The 15,867-nt window shown below is 34.8% G+C and overlaps 3 protein-coding genes across 18 annotated transcripts; 1 reads left to right on the top strand and 2 right to left on the bottom strand.

Moving 5' to 3' along the window:
• Positions 1-800: 800 nt before the first annotated feature.
• LOC102616844 (ABC transporter I family member 11, chloroplastic) lies at positions 801-7,463 on the top strand. 16 transcript variants are annotated; one of them, XR_008052451.1, is made up of 13 exons: positions 801-1,016; positions 1,103-1,160; positions 1,818-1,897; positions 2,018-2,069; positions 2,185-2,318; positions 2,688-2,802; positions 2,885-2,971; positions 3,190-3,238; positions 3,848-3,932; positions 4,194-4,286; positions 4,963-5,088; positions 6,719-6,845; positions 7,008-7,463. XR_008052451.1 is itself a non-coding variant. In XM_025095441.2 (12 exons), the coding sequence occupies exons 1-11, from the start codon at positions 928-930 to the stop codon at positions 5,039-5,041; spliced, it is 921 nt and encodes a 306-aa protein (XP_024951209.1). In that variant the 5' UTR covers positions 801-927; the 3' UTR covers positions 5,042-5,088; positions 7,008-7,463. The 16 variants fall into 16 exon arrangements, 9 of the variants coding, with proteins under 9 accessions (XP_024951209.1, XP_024951211.1, XP_024951212.1 ...); XR_008052452.1 differs by having other exon boundaries at positions 6,685-6,845; XM_025095441.2 differs by lacking the exon at positions 6,719-6,845.
• On the bottom strand, positions 5,743-7,261 carry LOC127900279 (protein LAZY 1-like). Its single transcript, XM_052434890.1, has 3 exons — positions 7,154-7,261; positions 6,981-7,084; positions 5,743-5,806 (listed from the first exon to the last, which is right to left on the bottom strand). The coding sequence occupies exons 1-3, from the start codon at positions 7,259-7,261 to the stop codon at positions 5,743-5,745; spliced, it is 276 nt and encodes a 91-aa protein (XP_052290850.1).
• Positions 7,464-7,925: 462 nt separating the features above from the next.
• Positions 7,926-9,548, bottom strand: LOC107175856 (protein LAZY 1). Its single transcript, XM_025095021.2, has 3 exons — positions 9,543-9,548; positions 9,394-9,460; positions 7,926-8,746 (listed from the first exon to the last, which is right to left on the bottom strand). The coding sequence occupies exons 1-3, from the start codon at positions 9,546-9,548 to the stop codon at positions 7,926-7,928; spliced, it is 894 nt and encodes a 297-aa protein (XP_024950789.2).
• Positions 9,549-15,867: the final 6,319 nt, after the last annotated feature.

Genomic DNA, 15,867 nt, shown 5'->3' with positions numbered 1-15,867 from the left:
GGAATAACAATTACAATCATAAAATTATAATTAACTCAATATTAAGATTACAGTAAAATCAATGCCTATGAGATTTAATAAGTCTGACAGTCATTTCAATGTTAATTAAATCTCATATGTGATCATGTTCAATGTAGTCGTACTACATTAATAAATTCATACATGATTAAGACAAATCATTCAATGAATTCATTACAGTCTATACCTAAATAAAGTGCCCAACTTTATTTATCAACTGTGAACTAAATTTATTTAATCATAAGATAACTTATATTTATGTCTTCTGTGAATCCATATGGTGATCACATAAATACATATAATATGATTAATTGGACTTTGATCAAAATATTAATGCAATTAAGATATTTGAATAAAATACCTCATTAATTTTATTAATCAGAAAAAATATTTATTACAATTAAATAAACACATATACTTTTAAAGAGTATATTTTTCTAACATATACACATAAGAATACTATTTACAGTGATCAAAGTGTTGAAGTTTGATTTAACATGTATGGAGAATGAATGTTTGTTTGAGTAGAGGTAATGTTGGTGAGCGAATTGCAGAGGTGATGCTGGTTGATATTTGATTTAGCATGTATGAGAATGGAGGCTGAGTGTTTGTTTGTTTGAGTAAAGGTAATAGAGGGAATTGTAACAAATGTGAGTGTTTGTTTGCTTGAGTAGAGGGGGGAGATGTGTTGTCCGTTGAGTTGAAATGTTTTAAAATGAAGATAACTTAGTAATTTTCTATAAGCTTTTAAAGGTATCGATTAAAATTTTGCCAAAATCAGATTTTAGGGTATTGAGGTAATTTTTGAAGTACGGAGGTGTACCTGCTGCAATTAACTCGACTTGGGGAGGGGTCCTGAAGAACGCCCGCGGAGCCGGCAAACAAACAAATTCTTCAGTGTTTTTAGTAATGGCGAGCTCTACTTTGGCTCTTTCCTCTGCGCTTCACTGGACGAAATTTGAATCGTCGATCTTAATTTCACGTAATTCACGCTCCAGGTAAGCAAATTAATACGACAATGACACTTACTTGTTTAATTGAGAGTCTGTTAATTTTAATTCAATTTCCATTCATTTACTTACAGAGTGAACCTTAGAAAAAAGCGCGCTGGCGGAATCTCCTGCGATTATTCTTGCCTTGAAGTGAGGTTTTTTTTTCTTGCTTCTTTAATATTGTTCAAAATATATTGTTGTTAGTTTAAATTTTTGTCAAGCTGCGTACATATACTTCTTAGCTGATTGCTTTCTACGAAATAACGAGCGAGGCACTCGATTTTTTTTTTTTTTTTTTTTGTATTGAACGTAATGAGCTTGATATTTTGGGAGTACTTGGCTGTTAAGTAAAAAGTATAATTTATCAGATTGAGACCTCCCAAAAGTGTAATTCTTTTGAAATAGTTATTATAATAATTTGGTGATGATAATATGTGAAATCTTATTTTTATTTGCTTGTAATAGTTTTGATTTGTGACGTAATTGTGAATAATTATTATTTATTTGTTTCCCCCTGCATGTAGCCAGCGTTGCTAATTGGCTTTTGTTTCTAGCATTTTAGTGATAGGATAATTTTTAAACAGGGAACATATCTTTACAACCATTCATGATAATGGCATGTGAATTCTACAAAATGGAAATTTTTGGATTTCAGTGTTGCCGAGAGTATATAGCAGTAGTTAATTGTTAGGAATTTGCTCGCTTTTTATGCTTCATGTATTAGTATTAACAGCTTCTTTGCTATAATTGAATATAAAGTTGATGGTTCTGGAAGTTACTAAGAAAATATAAAATGTTACTTTTAAGGTTAGGGATGTTTCCTATCGGCCCCCAGGGACCCAGGTCGACATTTTAAATGGAGTTAGCTTCTCCCTTCCTGAGAAAAGGTACGTGTTTGTGGTCTGATTTCATGGTGTGAGCTTGTTTTTGTCCAATTGGTCCTGTGTGGGGATCAACCGTAGGGTTCTGTACTCATGGACTAAACTGTTTGTGGTCAATTACTGCAGTTTTGGTTTAATATTTGGACGTAGTGGAAGTGGGAAAACCACTCTCTTGCAGGTAATTCACTGGTGTGTACGCTATTGTTTTCCTCATGGAAGTTTTTAACGTGCATTTTGTACATCCCCCTTCTCTTTTATAATGTATGAGTGTTTACCTTCTCCTTCCGTCTCAGCTTCTTGCAGGGTTGAGCAAACCAACATCTGGTTCCATTAACATACGAGGATATAACAATGATGGCGAACCAAATAACTCTCCTGAACCATTACCACCAGAAAAAGTGGGAATTGTCTTTCAGTTTCCAGAACGGTATCAGAAGTCAATTGGACATTTTCACTTTCATTTTTTGTCATGATAAAGAATTTTAGGGATCTCAGATGTTGTGGACTTTTATTTTTTCTCATCTGTTATATAGCGAGTTTGATTTTGTTCCTAGTTGGAGTATACTCTGCAAAGCCAAAGTAAATTTATTTTCTGAATCTTCTTTCTATGGTTCATCTGTGTTTATGTTACTTTATTTCCATTATAATTCAGTTCTAGGAGACTCTTGCTTGTAATGTACTCCAGACTATCATTTCCCACTTTCAACTGTGTGCCTCTCTTACAGTTATTCATTTCATTATTGTGCCTAACATTTGTTCTGTTAATTTGCTAACAAGTTATGCTATTGCAAACCAGGTATTTTGTGGCAGATAATGTACTTGATGAAGTTATATTTGGGTGGCCAAGGCAAAGTGGTAGCATTCAATTGAAGGAGTACCTTGCTTTGAATCTCCAAAGAGCTATTAACTGGGTATCTATGTGCCTTTCATTATTTACAAAAATTCTCTATGTATTTCATATCTAATGGGCATATATCCATTTGCTAACCTCAGGTTGGATTAGATGGAACTTCTTTGGATAAAGATCCTCATTCTCTAAGCGGTGGCTATAAACGTAGGCTTGCATTAGCAATTCAATTGGTAAGAACTTATAGATCATTTTATAGTTAAATTCAAACCCGCTCAAAAATGCATGTAAACATTCAAGTGCTAAAATGCTTCAATAGTTTGAAATTTTCTTTAATTTTAATTTTATTTATTTATTTATTTTTGGCCATGGGTTAAAAAATTGCTACTAATGATTGTGCATAGCTGCAGAATATTTCGAGTGCTAATTGCTGGTTAGATTTATCCTTTAGGTACAAGTCCCAGATTTATTGATATTGGACGAGCCTCTTGCTGGTCTTGGTATGATATCTCATCCAGTGCTGTTTTCCTGCATTACTGATTGTCTTCCGCTTAGGGACTCTTAACAAATCTAGACTTATCCAACAATTAATCTTGCATGATTCTTACAACTCTTCGGCTCTCTCTTTGTTAATACTTGCAAAAAACCTTTCAAGCCTTTTAAATGTATAAGTCCTCTTCTTTCAATTCTGGTTGGGTAGCTGAATTTTAAGAATTTTTGCAGAATTTGCACTGTAGTAATTCTTGTTTCATAAACTGATAATTCCTAGTGGATGCTTGGTAGCTACATGATAAAGCTAGTATACTGTTGTTTATTTATTTATCTTTTTAGAATGTTTTTATTTGCCAGATGCATAGTTGTTTACAGGATAATTTGTTCTTCTCTTTGAAAATCTCCTACTTAATATAAATCTTTTTACCGTTTTAACTCTTTCGGGAGATGTGAGCCTGAAATCAGGAAATATCTAGGAATTAATGCAGGGTAGTTGAATATATTGATGCTTGTGTGAAATTTCTGTATATAAATCAGAACCTCATCTGGCATTACCTTTTCCTAAGTGCTATAGCCAATTTTCCACCAGTTATTGATAATGCAATTTTGGAAATCAGATTGGAAAGCACGTGCAGATGTTGTGAAGCTTTTGAAGCATTTGAAGAAAGAATTAACTATACTTGTTGTTAGTCATGACCTCAAGTAAGTTTATCTTTTTCAATTTCCTCTTCTAAATTTTTGTTGTTAGAAAATTATTTTATTTTCTATCAATATGCTGTCTAAGTACGGTTTTGAGACCAGAGACACATCAGATTGTCCCATGGACATGTTAAATCCAATTTGACATATCCTGTGCATGCAGTAAATCCAATTTGACATCTTAAAAATTTTTGGACTCTGAAACTCCATAAATATTAGACATTTGAACATATTTTAATGAGCACGTATTTGTCTATGTTCTAGGAAAGAAGGACAGGTGCATCCTTTTTTAATTTCTGTATGTGGACAAAAAAGATTTAGCCAGTATATGGTGAAAGAAGTGGTAGCTATGGACAGGTTTCATTCCTGATGTATAAGTTCATTGTTTCTTCTCCACCGTTTCTGGGAAAAGAAGAAATTATCTCTAATGAGCATTTGATAATCTCTGACCATGGCAGTTTTCGGCATGGCACAGACTAAGAAATTATGATGAGTAGTAAAAATTTTAAGTTGCAAAAAATGCGCTTCACAAATCAATTTTCCTTTTACCAAAGATTAAAGTTTCTGTAGATTACAAGTAGCTTCTATCTGGGTTTGGAGACAACACGAGAGGGGGAAGTACTGTGATCCCTCAATCTTTTTTCTTCCTTTAATATGTCGCCCAATTCTAGTGCTCTTGCTACATACAAAAACATTCTTACAGTTTTTTAATGTAGTTACATCTCTTCTGCTGAAGAAATGCAGAAGTGATGTTGTCTAATTGTATATTTGAATGCCTAATTTCTTAAAAGTATAACTAAACCAATACTAATGTCATCAAAACCCATAATAGATACTCATGTCATCCAGTGCATAATAATCTGTTTCATTTAGGTATAAAGTGGAATATGTTTCCATGAACTTCCATTATAAGAAATTTAACCTTTCCCCTTTATTTTACAGTCATTGATGTGTTTGCTTCACCGGTATTTCGTTGATCATATGCATTTGTGTGTACTTCTTTCACATGGAGCTCTGGTTTTTTTCATCTCAGAGAGATGGCAGCTCTGGTTGATCATTCTTGGAGGATGGACATGGGTGGATTTCTGGTTGAACAGCGCATACCGGTGTAATTTGGGAGTCAGCTACTTCCTACCTTTCCAATACATTATACTATGAGGTGGGGCCTTGATCCTTCTAGTTGTTTTGTCGACAATTGAAATTGTTTATAAAATTCCACAACACAGAATAGAAAAGAAATATAAATCCAACTTCATATATTGAGACCTTTTTAATGATTCTCCTATTTAGTTACTCCAAAAAGGTTGGGATAAATGAATTTGTGGGTGGACAGTCAAAGGCTACCTTTTCATGTTATCAGGCAACATGATTGGGACCAACATCTGCAAATTTATGTGTTTGGCAGGGAAATTAATGTGTGTAAACTTCAATCTCCGAAAGCTGTAATTTGAAACCTAATATTGAACAATTCCAGATTTTGATTCTTCTATGCAATTTATTTTGACTGACTGAACTGTGCATAACACAGGTGTCAAAATCAAGCATCTAGGAAGTATTTGGGTGTTTAAGAATTCAAGTGACACAATCAACCTCATCCGTTACTAATTGAGAACCTTACAGGTCACGAGTCTCAAACAACATCATGTAATTAAGAACCTTACAAGGCACTTAGTGCCACAGCCTTTTTAATACATGGTGGAAGATGGAATCCTCCTTATTTTTCTCTCTTTCTCCAGAGTTCATTACCGTTTTTCTCACAATCTACAAGAACATAGATAATATTACAAACCATCACATTGATGCATCTTATAACTCATAAAGAACCACTGCTGCTAAGCATTTCCCTCAGCTCCTCTGCTACAGCTCCAACACCAGGTCTACATTTCAATCAATAGAAAAGGGTCAGGCTACATATTTATAAAAATTATAGTCTTTTGTAGAAGTGTGGCCACAAGACATGGTTTATAATCCAGTGTCTTTGGCAAAAACATGTTAACAATTTATTTCAATTATGTTACTGCTTTTTAACAGTTCTTAACGGTCAATTTTCTATCAAGTTTGAATGCATATTGGTATTTTTCATATATTGTATGGGGCGAAGTCTTTTTAAAGCGAAGAAATATTAGTTGATATGGTTTAGTTAACTGATAGAAGGAAAAAATTAGTCGATATATCAGCGTGTTGGTGCTGCTGATCACATTAAATAAACATATATGAGGCTTTCTTTATAGATTAGCGCTTTTAAATCTGTACATTGTGATGAGTACCAGCCAAAAAGAAAAGTTTTGTGTTGTGTACAAACAGATGAGACATGATTTTTTTATGGTTGGAGATGAGATGGTGATGGGAATACCATATGGTTTACACTAAAAGAGCTGAGCGTCTGTGTTTTTCATCTTTTATTGAACTATAGTATTAAAGTTGGAATATGGAAGAAATAGATGATTGCTATTTTATAGGAAAAGTGTTTCTGCATGCTAATTAGTGCACATTCTACCCTAGTATTTGACCACTCTTTTCGTCTAGTTTTTCCATACAGTGCTTGAATCTAGTTTCCTATTATCTTCCAAACTTTCCTTTATATATCATTAGTTATTTATTCTACTTACAGTTCTGTTATTTTCCAGATTTCATACATTTTTATCAGTATACTTATGCTTTTGAATGCTTGAATTACTGAAAACATTTATCAGATATTTTTCATTTTATGCATCTTATCTGAAGAAAGATTAGCTGTATTGTCGTTTGGTGGCAGTGATAAGAAAAATAATCAAAACTAGATGTTGCAGTTGTTAGAAGTTGAGTAAAACTGTCATTCTATTCTCCTCTGGACAAGAAGTAGAACTGGCATGCTGGAATGCATGCTGAAAGCCTATTGGCATCATGGCATTTTTTCTTCCTAAGAATTTGTCTACGGTAAGGTCACAGATTCTTTCCTGCTTATTTTGCATGCATGGCCAAGTGAAGGACAAAAAAATTGCTTGCAATTTATAATATCTTATTTTTTTATGGGTAAAAAAAAAGCAACTAAAAAATTTAAGAAAAAGATACTTACAGTCTGCGTCTGTTTTGATCCAGTGCTCCCTATTTCCACTTGAAGTACTGCCCCTAAGCCCATATTGGGACAACATTTTTTCGATCTTGTGATATTCTATCTGGTCCTTCGACTCACATCCCGGGGGAGAACTTTTGTTGTCATTGTCCAGGCCTCCATCAGTGTGGACACCCTCATAAGGACTGCTCTTGATCTTATTGGTGCGGGATTTTAACTCCTTTTCAGCTATAGACTTTTCAGGGTGAATTTTCCTGTGGAACATTTGTATCACCTGCATGGCACTTATATATAGTTAGAACAGAAATAATATTATCCAGTATATATGCCTGAAGTTATCATCTTTATTTGACAAAGATTCCCTCCCAAAAAATTTATTGTGTAACATGTAACATTCTTGTATGATAGGGATTGATGATACTCCTGCAATCATGTTACAGGATTGATAAAATAAAAATGGGAAAAATATGTTATCCAGTATATACTCTGTAGTTAATTTTGAACTATGTAAAAATCTTGTTTGTTACAGAATTTATAATCCTGCAATAATGGTTACATAAGGTTGTGTTATTTTGTGCTAGAATCATCAGATGATAACCTGGCTATGAGATCCTTTTTGAAATGGATGGTTTGAAATATAAGATCTGAACATTTTAAGCACAGATGACTTTTACACCATGCAGTGTACTCTCAATGAATGGCCTTGATCAGGCCCTTACACTTGTAGAAAATGTGAAACCACCTCTGAATTACTCACTCCCAATATTTCTTTGTTAAAATGGAAAAAAGGTTACAGACAATCTACACCCTTTGATTCTAGTAGTTCACTTCCATCTATCCTGGATGTCTTGGCTTTGTTGTTTGCAGAATTAATGCATTAAGTTTCTTAGACTACAACATCATGATCTACTGATTATTAATATGAGGTTTCTACCAAAAAACAATTAGTAAATAGTAGCTCTTGGAAAATCTAGTGCTAGAAGGCATACCTTATGCAGCTTCTTCTTGGTTGAAACAAATGCAGTATCACTGTCCGAAGGGGTTGGGCTTTTGGAAGATGCACGAAACTTTTTAAACATCTTCTTAATGAGATTTTTGACAGATTTATGCTTTTGCTTGGCTGGCATCTCCACTTTACTAGACTTTTCCATGGAACTTTTGTCTGTTGTCTCTCTTCTATGAAACAGCTCCATAAGTGATGCCTTTTCCTTCTTCACCTCTATAATTGTTTCTGGAAATTCAATTGAAGACCCAAATAGATATCCTTGGAGTGGACACACCATCATCTTTCCATAATCTTCAGAATTGGCTCCTTCCATTGGGTTGTCACAGAGTGTAACAATGCTAACATAACTATTTCTTCCCGATGTTTCAATATTTTCTTCTTCTTCTGCTTCAGCCTCAAGGAACTTCTCTAGTTGATCATTAATGAGCTTTAAGTCATATTCTGTGACCTCTGTTTTTTCGTCGATTATGTTTTCCCCAGATATAGCAAACGTTGGTGTTGCTGGTTCACTGGAAATGGGTTCCATACCAAGAGTTCCAATGGTAAGGAAGCCGTGGAAGGGCTCGGAGATAACTGCAGATGTTTCTTCATTGAAGCTTTCTTTCGCTTCCTCGGCCTCAAGTTCAGAAGTGGAGTTTTCATACTCCCTTCTGGAATGCTTTGAGGATTTTGATCCATATCTTGATCCAAAGTTTGGCTTTGAATCATAGTCTTGGTAATCAAGGGTTGACTGAGCTGAAAGGCAAATGCAGTAGTTTCCTGAAATTGAACCCAAAAGGAATTAGGACATTATCAACAAATGTGAAGAAAGATCCGACCGGTTAGTTTGAGAAAGTGAACTGGTTTTCCATTTTTATTTTTCTACCCGATAGGGCAATATGGACCTATTCTAGTCGCTGCAACGCTTTCAGATTTGTAATCATGGTTGCTTGGAGACCGATTAATTGCAATAACCCTGCAGTTATCGAGGACGCGTACAAAAAAGAAGGCCACAATACTTGTGCTGATTTGCCTATTTAATACTATTCCTTGTGGAGAAAACTGGTGGTCCTATGCCCAAGATGGGTGTTCTCCGCCAGTTTTCATGGAGATAATTTTGGGACAACCTGAACGTATGATATGATTCTGGCAGAAAATTATGCTGCTGAGGCACTTTTTTTTGGCGTTCTGAGAACGACCTGTTTTTTAATCCTCGAGTGCAGTTGCAGAAGTTTATCAGTTTCAAAATATAAGTAATTCCAGAGGAGTTTAACTTAATCATACAATCTTGAACTAAACTGATGTGCTAGATTACACGTTGAGCAGGCTAAGTTATCTTAGTAAGTTGTTATGTGATTCTTTTGTAAGTGGTAGCATGCCATAGGGATTGCTAAGCTGGAATACAGTTTATGAAGTAGTTATAATACCAAGGGTGAAATCCTTGAATGGCTCAACGCTATTTTGCCGTTTTCTCTGGTGCTTCCAGCCTAGTATCTGCTACAATTTCAGGCAAAGATGAAGTTAAAAGATTTGTAACATTTATGATGTTTTGAAAATTTGTAGAGTAGGTACTTACATTCATTTTGATCTCACTTTCGAGGGCTTGATGAAGGAACACATACGAAGACAGATATAGATATGTAAGGGGAGAGAGACCTTAAAAATGATTATTAGATTGCTCAAGATCGAAATAATGAGTATCTTTTATCATGATTACTAAGGGACAGTCATTGCTAGAAGAGTCTTCAGATAGACTTGAGTTTGAGTGGCGAGACAAATAGAAAGATACAAGATTTTGGTTGGCTGTTCTTTGTCAAGATCAAATCATGTAAATTGGAGAGTGGTTTGGAGACCCACAAGCTGGTAATGCTACGGCTTCCTTGCGTGTATGGATATTTGGAGTAGGATTCAAAGATACAAGAACAGATGGCAATTAGCCACTTCTCAATTCATGAGAATATGAGTATTTCTTTTTTAAGTTAGTCAGCAATTCATGAGAATATGAGTATTTCTTTTTTAAGTCAGTCTGTAATCTGAAATTATCATGTATCTGAATGATAAATTACATGCCAGCATAATAAAATCTGTTATTAAGTTTATGATCTGTGAAAATAACTTTACGTCTTATCATCCTTTATTTACAACTATCTTACGAGGAACCTGGTGTGAATGAAATGCCCACCATGTCTGGCAGGACAAAAATATTTTGGTTGAATGTTGTCAGGCACACAGATGAGTATTAAATAATGAGATATATTTTATTAGTCATGAGGGATCCCACAGGGACTGGATTCAATTCTACAAACTTATTTGTGGGTCATGGTTCAGTTAAGATATTTTTTACGTAAAAGATTCTGCTGTAACTCATTTGTCGCAATTTGTTGCCTCTTCCAAGTATCTGTTATCTGTACAAGTTAATGGGGGAGCCGTTGCAAGTGCTGGCCTTGGGAGCTGAGTTAAGCATCTATGATATTCTCTGTTGTTGTTCCTTTCTTGAATTAGTCATCTTTGTTTGTGTTCTTATCTCTGTGACCATACTTTAGAAACTCCATAACATAGTAAAGAATACGTAAATCTCAGGTGTTCTTAACTGACAGTTTTGGTGCAATTTTTTTGCTATTTTTTCTGGGTTGTGTTGTAGGTAGTTATGTTTGAGTGTCTTATTTAAATTAATAAATTAACGTCTTTATAGTTAATACAATTCTGAAATATCTTTAAGGTCATATTTCCTTACGTCCGTCTTTTCTGTCATGTTGCGGTAGGCTTCATCAGAAGTACCTGAGAAGTTTTTGTTGTCCTAATTGTTTCCTGTTCTGAAAGAGCTGCAATGCAATCTTGTTCTTTTATCTCACAGTATTAAGCAGAAAATGCAGAGTCGAATGCACAAGTACTTGTGCATATTAATTTGAAATATTCTCGACATGCAGGTTCTGGAATAAAAGCAATTAATTTCTTTTTGGTTTTTTCCCCCCAATCATCTCAAGAAACGTCACTATTTTTACTTCCAGAGATTGATTTTGCTTTGCATGTTGTGATGCTATGAAAGCCATTAGGCTATGATTTGTCCTGTTGCTCATCATGCAATTGTACACTTGTCGCAGGCATGACTAGGACATCTTTCAGCAATAGAAGCTTGTCTTCTCAAAGTACCGACATTGCCATGTATAGAATTCTTCTAATGAGGAGCCCACTTAGATCTGGGTTGCTGGCCCTGATTTATAAACATGTCCCACGAGCATCAATGGAAGTTGCATTAAGCTAAGGAGGAAGCTGTTGTAAGCATAGGGACAAAATCCACCCAAGCATTTCAACTTGAGAAACCTTTCTTCAAGTGAGTAGTTTTGATAAACATAAGTGTACTTTTGTGCTCCGTGTTTCAATATTCTAATGAGTTGTGCTTATCAATACTCATCATGCAACTGTAATCTCATTAACCTACCATTTCTAATCTGGAATCTTGGTAACTGAATAAAATTTCCTGAACTTTCATTTGCTATTAATAAATGCAATTAACGTCATATGATGTTGTTTAATGATGTACACGTGGATGATGACTCGTGACAAATCATCTACTCTGCTTTTTTGAGTCCTGGCAGATAGAGCATCAAGGTAGTTTTAATAGTTATATATTTGCAACATGTATGGTCACTGTTTGCAGGCAATAATTCTTTCTTCCAACCAACATCAGCATAATGTTCATGCATGCTGAGTATTATATTTAAGCAAAGCATAATTATGATACTCTAGGAGTTAGATATAGCTAGCATGACCTTTGAGTAGTTTATTCAGTGTCTTCTATTCTATGGGACTGTGTATATTCGATGAAAACTCCAGAGTTCAGTTGCATCGTTGCTGCTCTCTGAAACAGCAACTTTCATTCATTTATTGACTGTGCTTCTGCTTTTTCACTTTACTGACAATCTACTTCCATTTTGATCTGATAGATCTTTTTACGTGAACAGATTTTGTTTGGAATTTTGTTTCGAGCATCTTCTTTACTCCATGGTTGCAATTTTGATTAAGGCGATACACAAGCTTTTCTTTTTTTTGCCAAATCCATCTACACTCACTCTCTTTAGAATGTAGATGGTGAGGTAGTTGTTATGGGATCCTCATTTTTAGCTAGCCAACAAGCAGCTAGAAAACGCAGGACGTGATATTACCCTCCTTTGAACTTTGACGGACTAGAGACAATAGAATCACTCACCCCTTGCTAAAATCTACATTTAGACAAACGCATGGCCTGCTAGATTTTGAGCCATTGAGTGGGGTCACTTGCTAAAGATATACATTAAGACAAACGCATGGCCAGCTAAATTTTCGAGTCATTGAGTGTGGTCTTTTGTGACTCAATTGGATGGTTAGACCGTGAACACCTGAATTTCACGTGGAAACAGATAAATTTGACTGGGCTTTCCCATATGGTTTTTGACACGAACGCACGCCTAAAAAAAACTCTGGACTTTGTACTGCAGCAGTACTAGTAATGTGATGGCCATGCCGGCAATTATCGTTGTATGTTCGATACTATGTTTTTTTTTGTAATAATTTAGTGGACCCAAATCAGGATGCAATTGAAAATATTTTCAATATTCGCCAGGAAATGCAAAGAATTTTGGCTGGTTAATTCAATTGCATTTGTGATTCTAAATGGAAAGATTGAGATGCTCTAACCAGTCCCAATGGCCTTAAAGAATTTATGTTTTCGTATGCGTGATGTTTTATTATTTTAAGTGGGCTATTTTCATAAACCTCCCCTGAGGTTTGATATAATTACACTTAGATAGCGAGTTTGATTGTATTCTCATTTACCTCCCCTGTCGTTAGTATACATACGGTTTGACTGTTAGTTGACGAGGATAAAAATGTAAAAGATAAGGTGAAATTATTAAAAAATCAAATAATAATAAAAAATGGTTTAAAATCTATTGGAAAATTGTATTAACCGACTAGACACAACATCCATTGTGTAAAAGAGTGAATTTCTCTTTCTCTTCTCTTTCCCCAGCACAAAAAAGCAATGGATGACATTCTCTCACAATTTTCACTCCACTCCCCTACTCTCATTTGGAACAAAAAGAAATATACAGCAAGAGCATACATAACCCATGAAGAAGAAAAACATGGGTGGTCGGAGAAGGCCACCGATCGGTGACGATCAATGGCGGTCAGAATATGCCACTGTTATTGGAGTTTGTAAGAGGTTAGTGAAATATAAGTATGCAACCCAAGAGGAGGGGTGAATTGAGATTCTAAAAATTATTAGATTCTAAAACAAATTATCATGCAAATCTAAAATGAATTTAATGGAATAACAATTAAATCAATTACAATATAAAATGATAAGGAAAGAGAGATTCAAACACGAAGATTTTTACGTGGTTCGGCCAACCTCGCCTACATCCACGCCTCCAAGCTTTCCGAGCTTGAGGATTTCACTAAATAAGCCTCTAAGGCTTCAAATGCTTACACTTGACTTCCAAGATGTCAATGAACCTTTACAACAAGAGATTATCCCCAATCTCTTAACCCAAGTGTATCCCAACACTTACAATCACTCAAAGTAGAAGATTAAAATTTGTTTTTCTCTCACACAATATTTAATATTACAAATCAATGTCCAATGTGTGAATAGATGAAGCAAGAATGTGTTTTAAAGCTTTATGAAGATTGTATTCTCGAATATAAACTCAATGGTCGTGTTGTGATGAATCTTGTTTGAATTTGAATGAGCTTATTTATAGTTAGAGCTGAAAAACTAGCCGTTACAAATTGTCTGCCCGAAAACGGTTCGTCGTTAACCATTGATGGTTCACCGTTTAGGCTGGTCAAAAGTTACCGTTGGGCCAAATTTTAAATAAACGGTTTGCCGTTTAAGTTTACCTTTTCGCCGTTAAATTCCAGAGACCTGCAAGATGAATATCAGTTATCCGTTTACATTAAACGGTTAAGGATTTGCATGAAGTAACCTCTCTGGATAGTATCGGTTAACCGTTTGTAATAAACGGTTCACCGTTTGTTTCCAATAACCTGCAAAATAATTTAGCCTTATCCGGTTTTGTTAAACGGTGCCAGAAGAGTACAACCTTCAATTCTGGATTTTATCGGCTAACCGTTTAAATAAACGGTTCACCGTTAAGTTCCAGTAGCCTTCCCAGCTTTTTGTGTTTTCCATTTTTCTTAATCGGTTAGAGCTTAGGTAATATGTAGCTCTCTGTTTTTAATCGGTTAATCGTTTATTTCTTGAATCACATTTTAAACCAAATTTTGCAAAGAATCATTTTCTAATTTGAAAGTCCATCTTTTATGAATATGATTGGAATGATTATAAGGCTTTCGTTTTATTAAGGAATAGCTCAAATATTTTAATCAAAAACCATTTAAAGTTTGTTGTCATCAAAATCAATATTATTAACATATTCATGTTAACAGTTAGTTACTTTATCAAAGTCTAAAATTTTTAAATATCTTTGATTTTTTTTATTTTTGGAGATTTTATAAATGGTTGATGGTTGTGTTTGATTTGTCTTGTTCATGGGTTGGTGGTGGAAAAATTGATTAAAAGGAGAATGAGTTCAGCCATATGTGGCCATGAGTTGAAAAAATTTAATTATTGGTTATTTTATGTTTGTGATTTACACAATACATACTAGAATAAGGCATATAAAGCCAATAATTTATTATTGTTATGCAAATGGGTATGTAAAATAGAAGGAGTCTTAGCTGTAATTTTTATTTTTCCCGCCAAAGTTTGCTTAAGTTGATATGTTTATGAATTTGCAGTGTTTGTGTGTTCCTGTCGCAGAAACACAGTTCCTACGTTTTTGGGCGACAAGAATATCTCAGGTGCGACAAGTCCTTGTCACACTAATACAAACTGTGTTTTTGGGTGACATTGTTGTCGCACGTGCGATGAACTGATGTCGCGCATATTCAGTTTTTGTGTTTTTAGGCGACAAATTTGTCGCACGAGGGACAACTCTTGTCGCACAAAAATATTATTTTTGTGTTTTGTGCGGTGATATGCTCTTGTCGCACATACATTCTGTGTTTTTGTGTGACAGTTTGATGTCTCATGTGCGACAGTTTTGTGTCGCACGAAGGCAATTTTTGTTTTTTTAAGCGACATATAGCATTTTTTGGCGACAAGTGAAACATTGTTTTTGAGCGATGACATGCTCTTGTCTCACATACAGACATTCTGTATTTTTGGGCGACAAGTGTTGTCTCCCGTGCGATAATTTCTGTCGCACGAACTCAGTTTTTGTTTTATAGGTGACAGGCATGTCACATCAAAAATATTAAAATGTATTACTATTATCATTATTTTTCTTTATTATTGTAACTGTTGTTGTTGTTGTTTAGTAATGTCATTATTATTATTATTATTCATAATTATTACTTTATTTTCACTTATTAACGTGTGCTTATTCACATATGATAGAGACGAAAGGCCAGTTGAAATAGACTGGTTTGACTTGGCGGATGAGAATAAGTTTGCTCTCCCTAATTTGAATGATGAGGTTCACATTGAGCAAATGACGGCAATAGAAGATTCTCTTGAGATTATGGCAGCAAATGACGATGGAGATGTGTTTGCAGATGAATGTACATATTATAATATTGAAAATGATTTGCCTCACGCTGATAGCGAATGAGAGGTTAATGAAGTTGTTGGCACTGCGCTTGATGATGGGTTAGATGACTACCAATTTGGTGATGATAGTTGTTGTGATTCAGATGAAACCGATGATGAGGCTGCGAACAAAGTTTGTTGTCGATATGAGGGAAACTCATGTGGTTTTGAGTTTGCAGTCGATGGTGAAAATATTGTACTTAAACCGAGTCAATTGTTCAAAGATGTAGATGAATTCAGGAATGTTGTGAAGGTGTATGCAATA

Source organism: Citrus sinensis, chromosome 2 (assembly GCF_022201045.2).
Source record: "Citrus sinensis cultivar Valencia sweet orange chromosome 2, DVS_A1.0, whole genome shotgun sequence".
Classification (NCBI taxonomy): Eukaryota; Viridiplantae; Streptophyta; class Magnoliopsida; order Sapindales; family Rutaceae; genus Citrus; species Citrus sinensis.
This window is presented reverse-complemented; position numbering and strand designations above follow the sequence as displayed.

Coding starts and splice junctions, on each gene's coding strand:
- LOC102616844 (XM_025095441.2), top strand. CDS start 928: ATGGCGAGCTCTACTTTGGCTCTTTCCTCTGCGCTTCACTGGACGAAA. Junction 1,161..1,817: donor GCGATTATTCTTGCCTTGAA/GTGAGGTTTTTT, acceptor GTTACTTTTAAG/GTTAGGGATGTTTCCTATCG. Junction 3,933..4,193: donor GTTGTTAGTCATGACCTCAA/GTAAGTTTATCT, acceptor TCTATGTTCTAG/GAAAGAAGGACAGGTGCATC.
- LOC127900279 (XM_052434890.1), bottom strand. CDS start 7,261: ATGCAGGTGATACAAATGTTCCACAGGAAAATTCACCCTGAAAAGTCT. Junction 7,085..7,153: donor AGAGCAGTCCTTATGAGGGT/GTCCACACTGAT, acceptor TCGAAGGACCAG/ATAGAATATCACAAGATCGA. Junction 5,807..6,980: donor AAAACAGACGCAGACTGTAA/GTATCTTTTTCT, acceptor ATTGAAATGTAG/ACCTGGTGTTGGAGCTGTAG.
- LOC107175856 (XM_025095021.2), bottom strand. Junction 8,747..9,393: donor ATTCAAGGATTTCACCCTTG/GTATTATAACTA, acceptor GTTCAATTTCAG/GAAACTACTGCATTTGCCTT.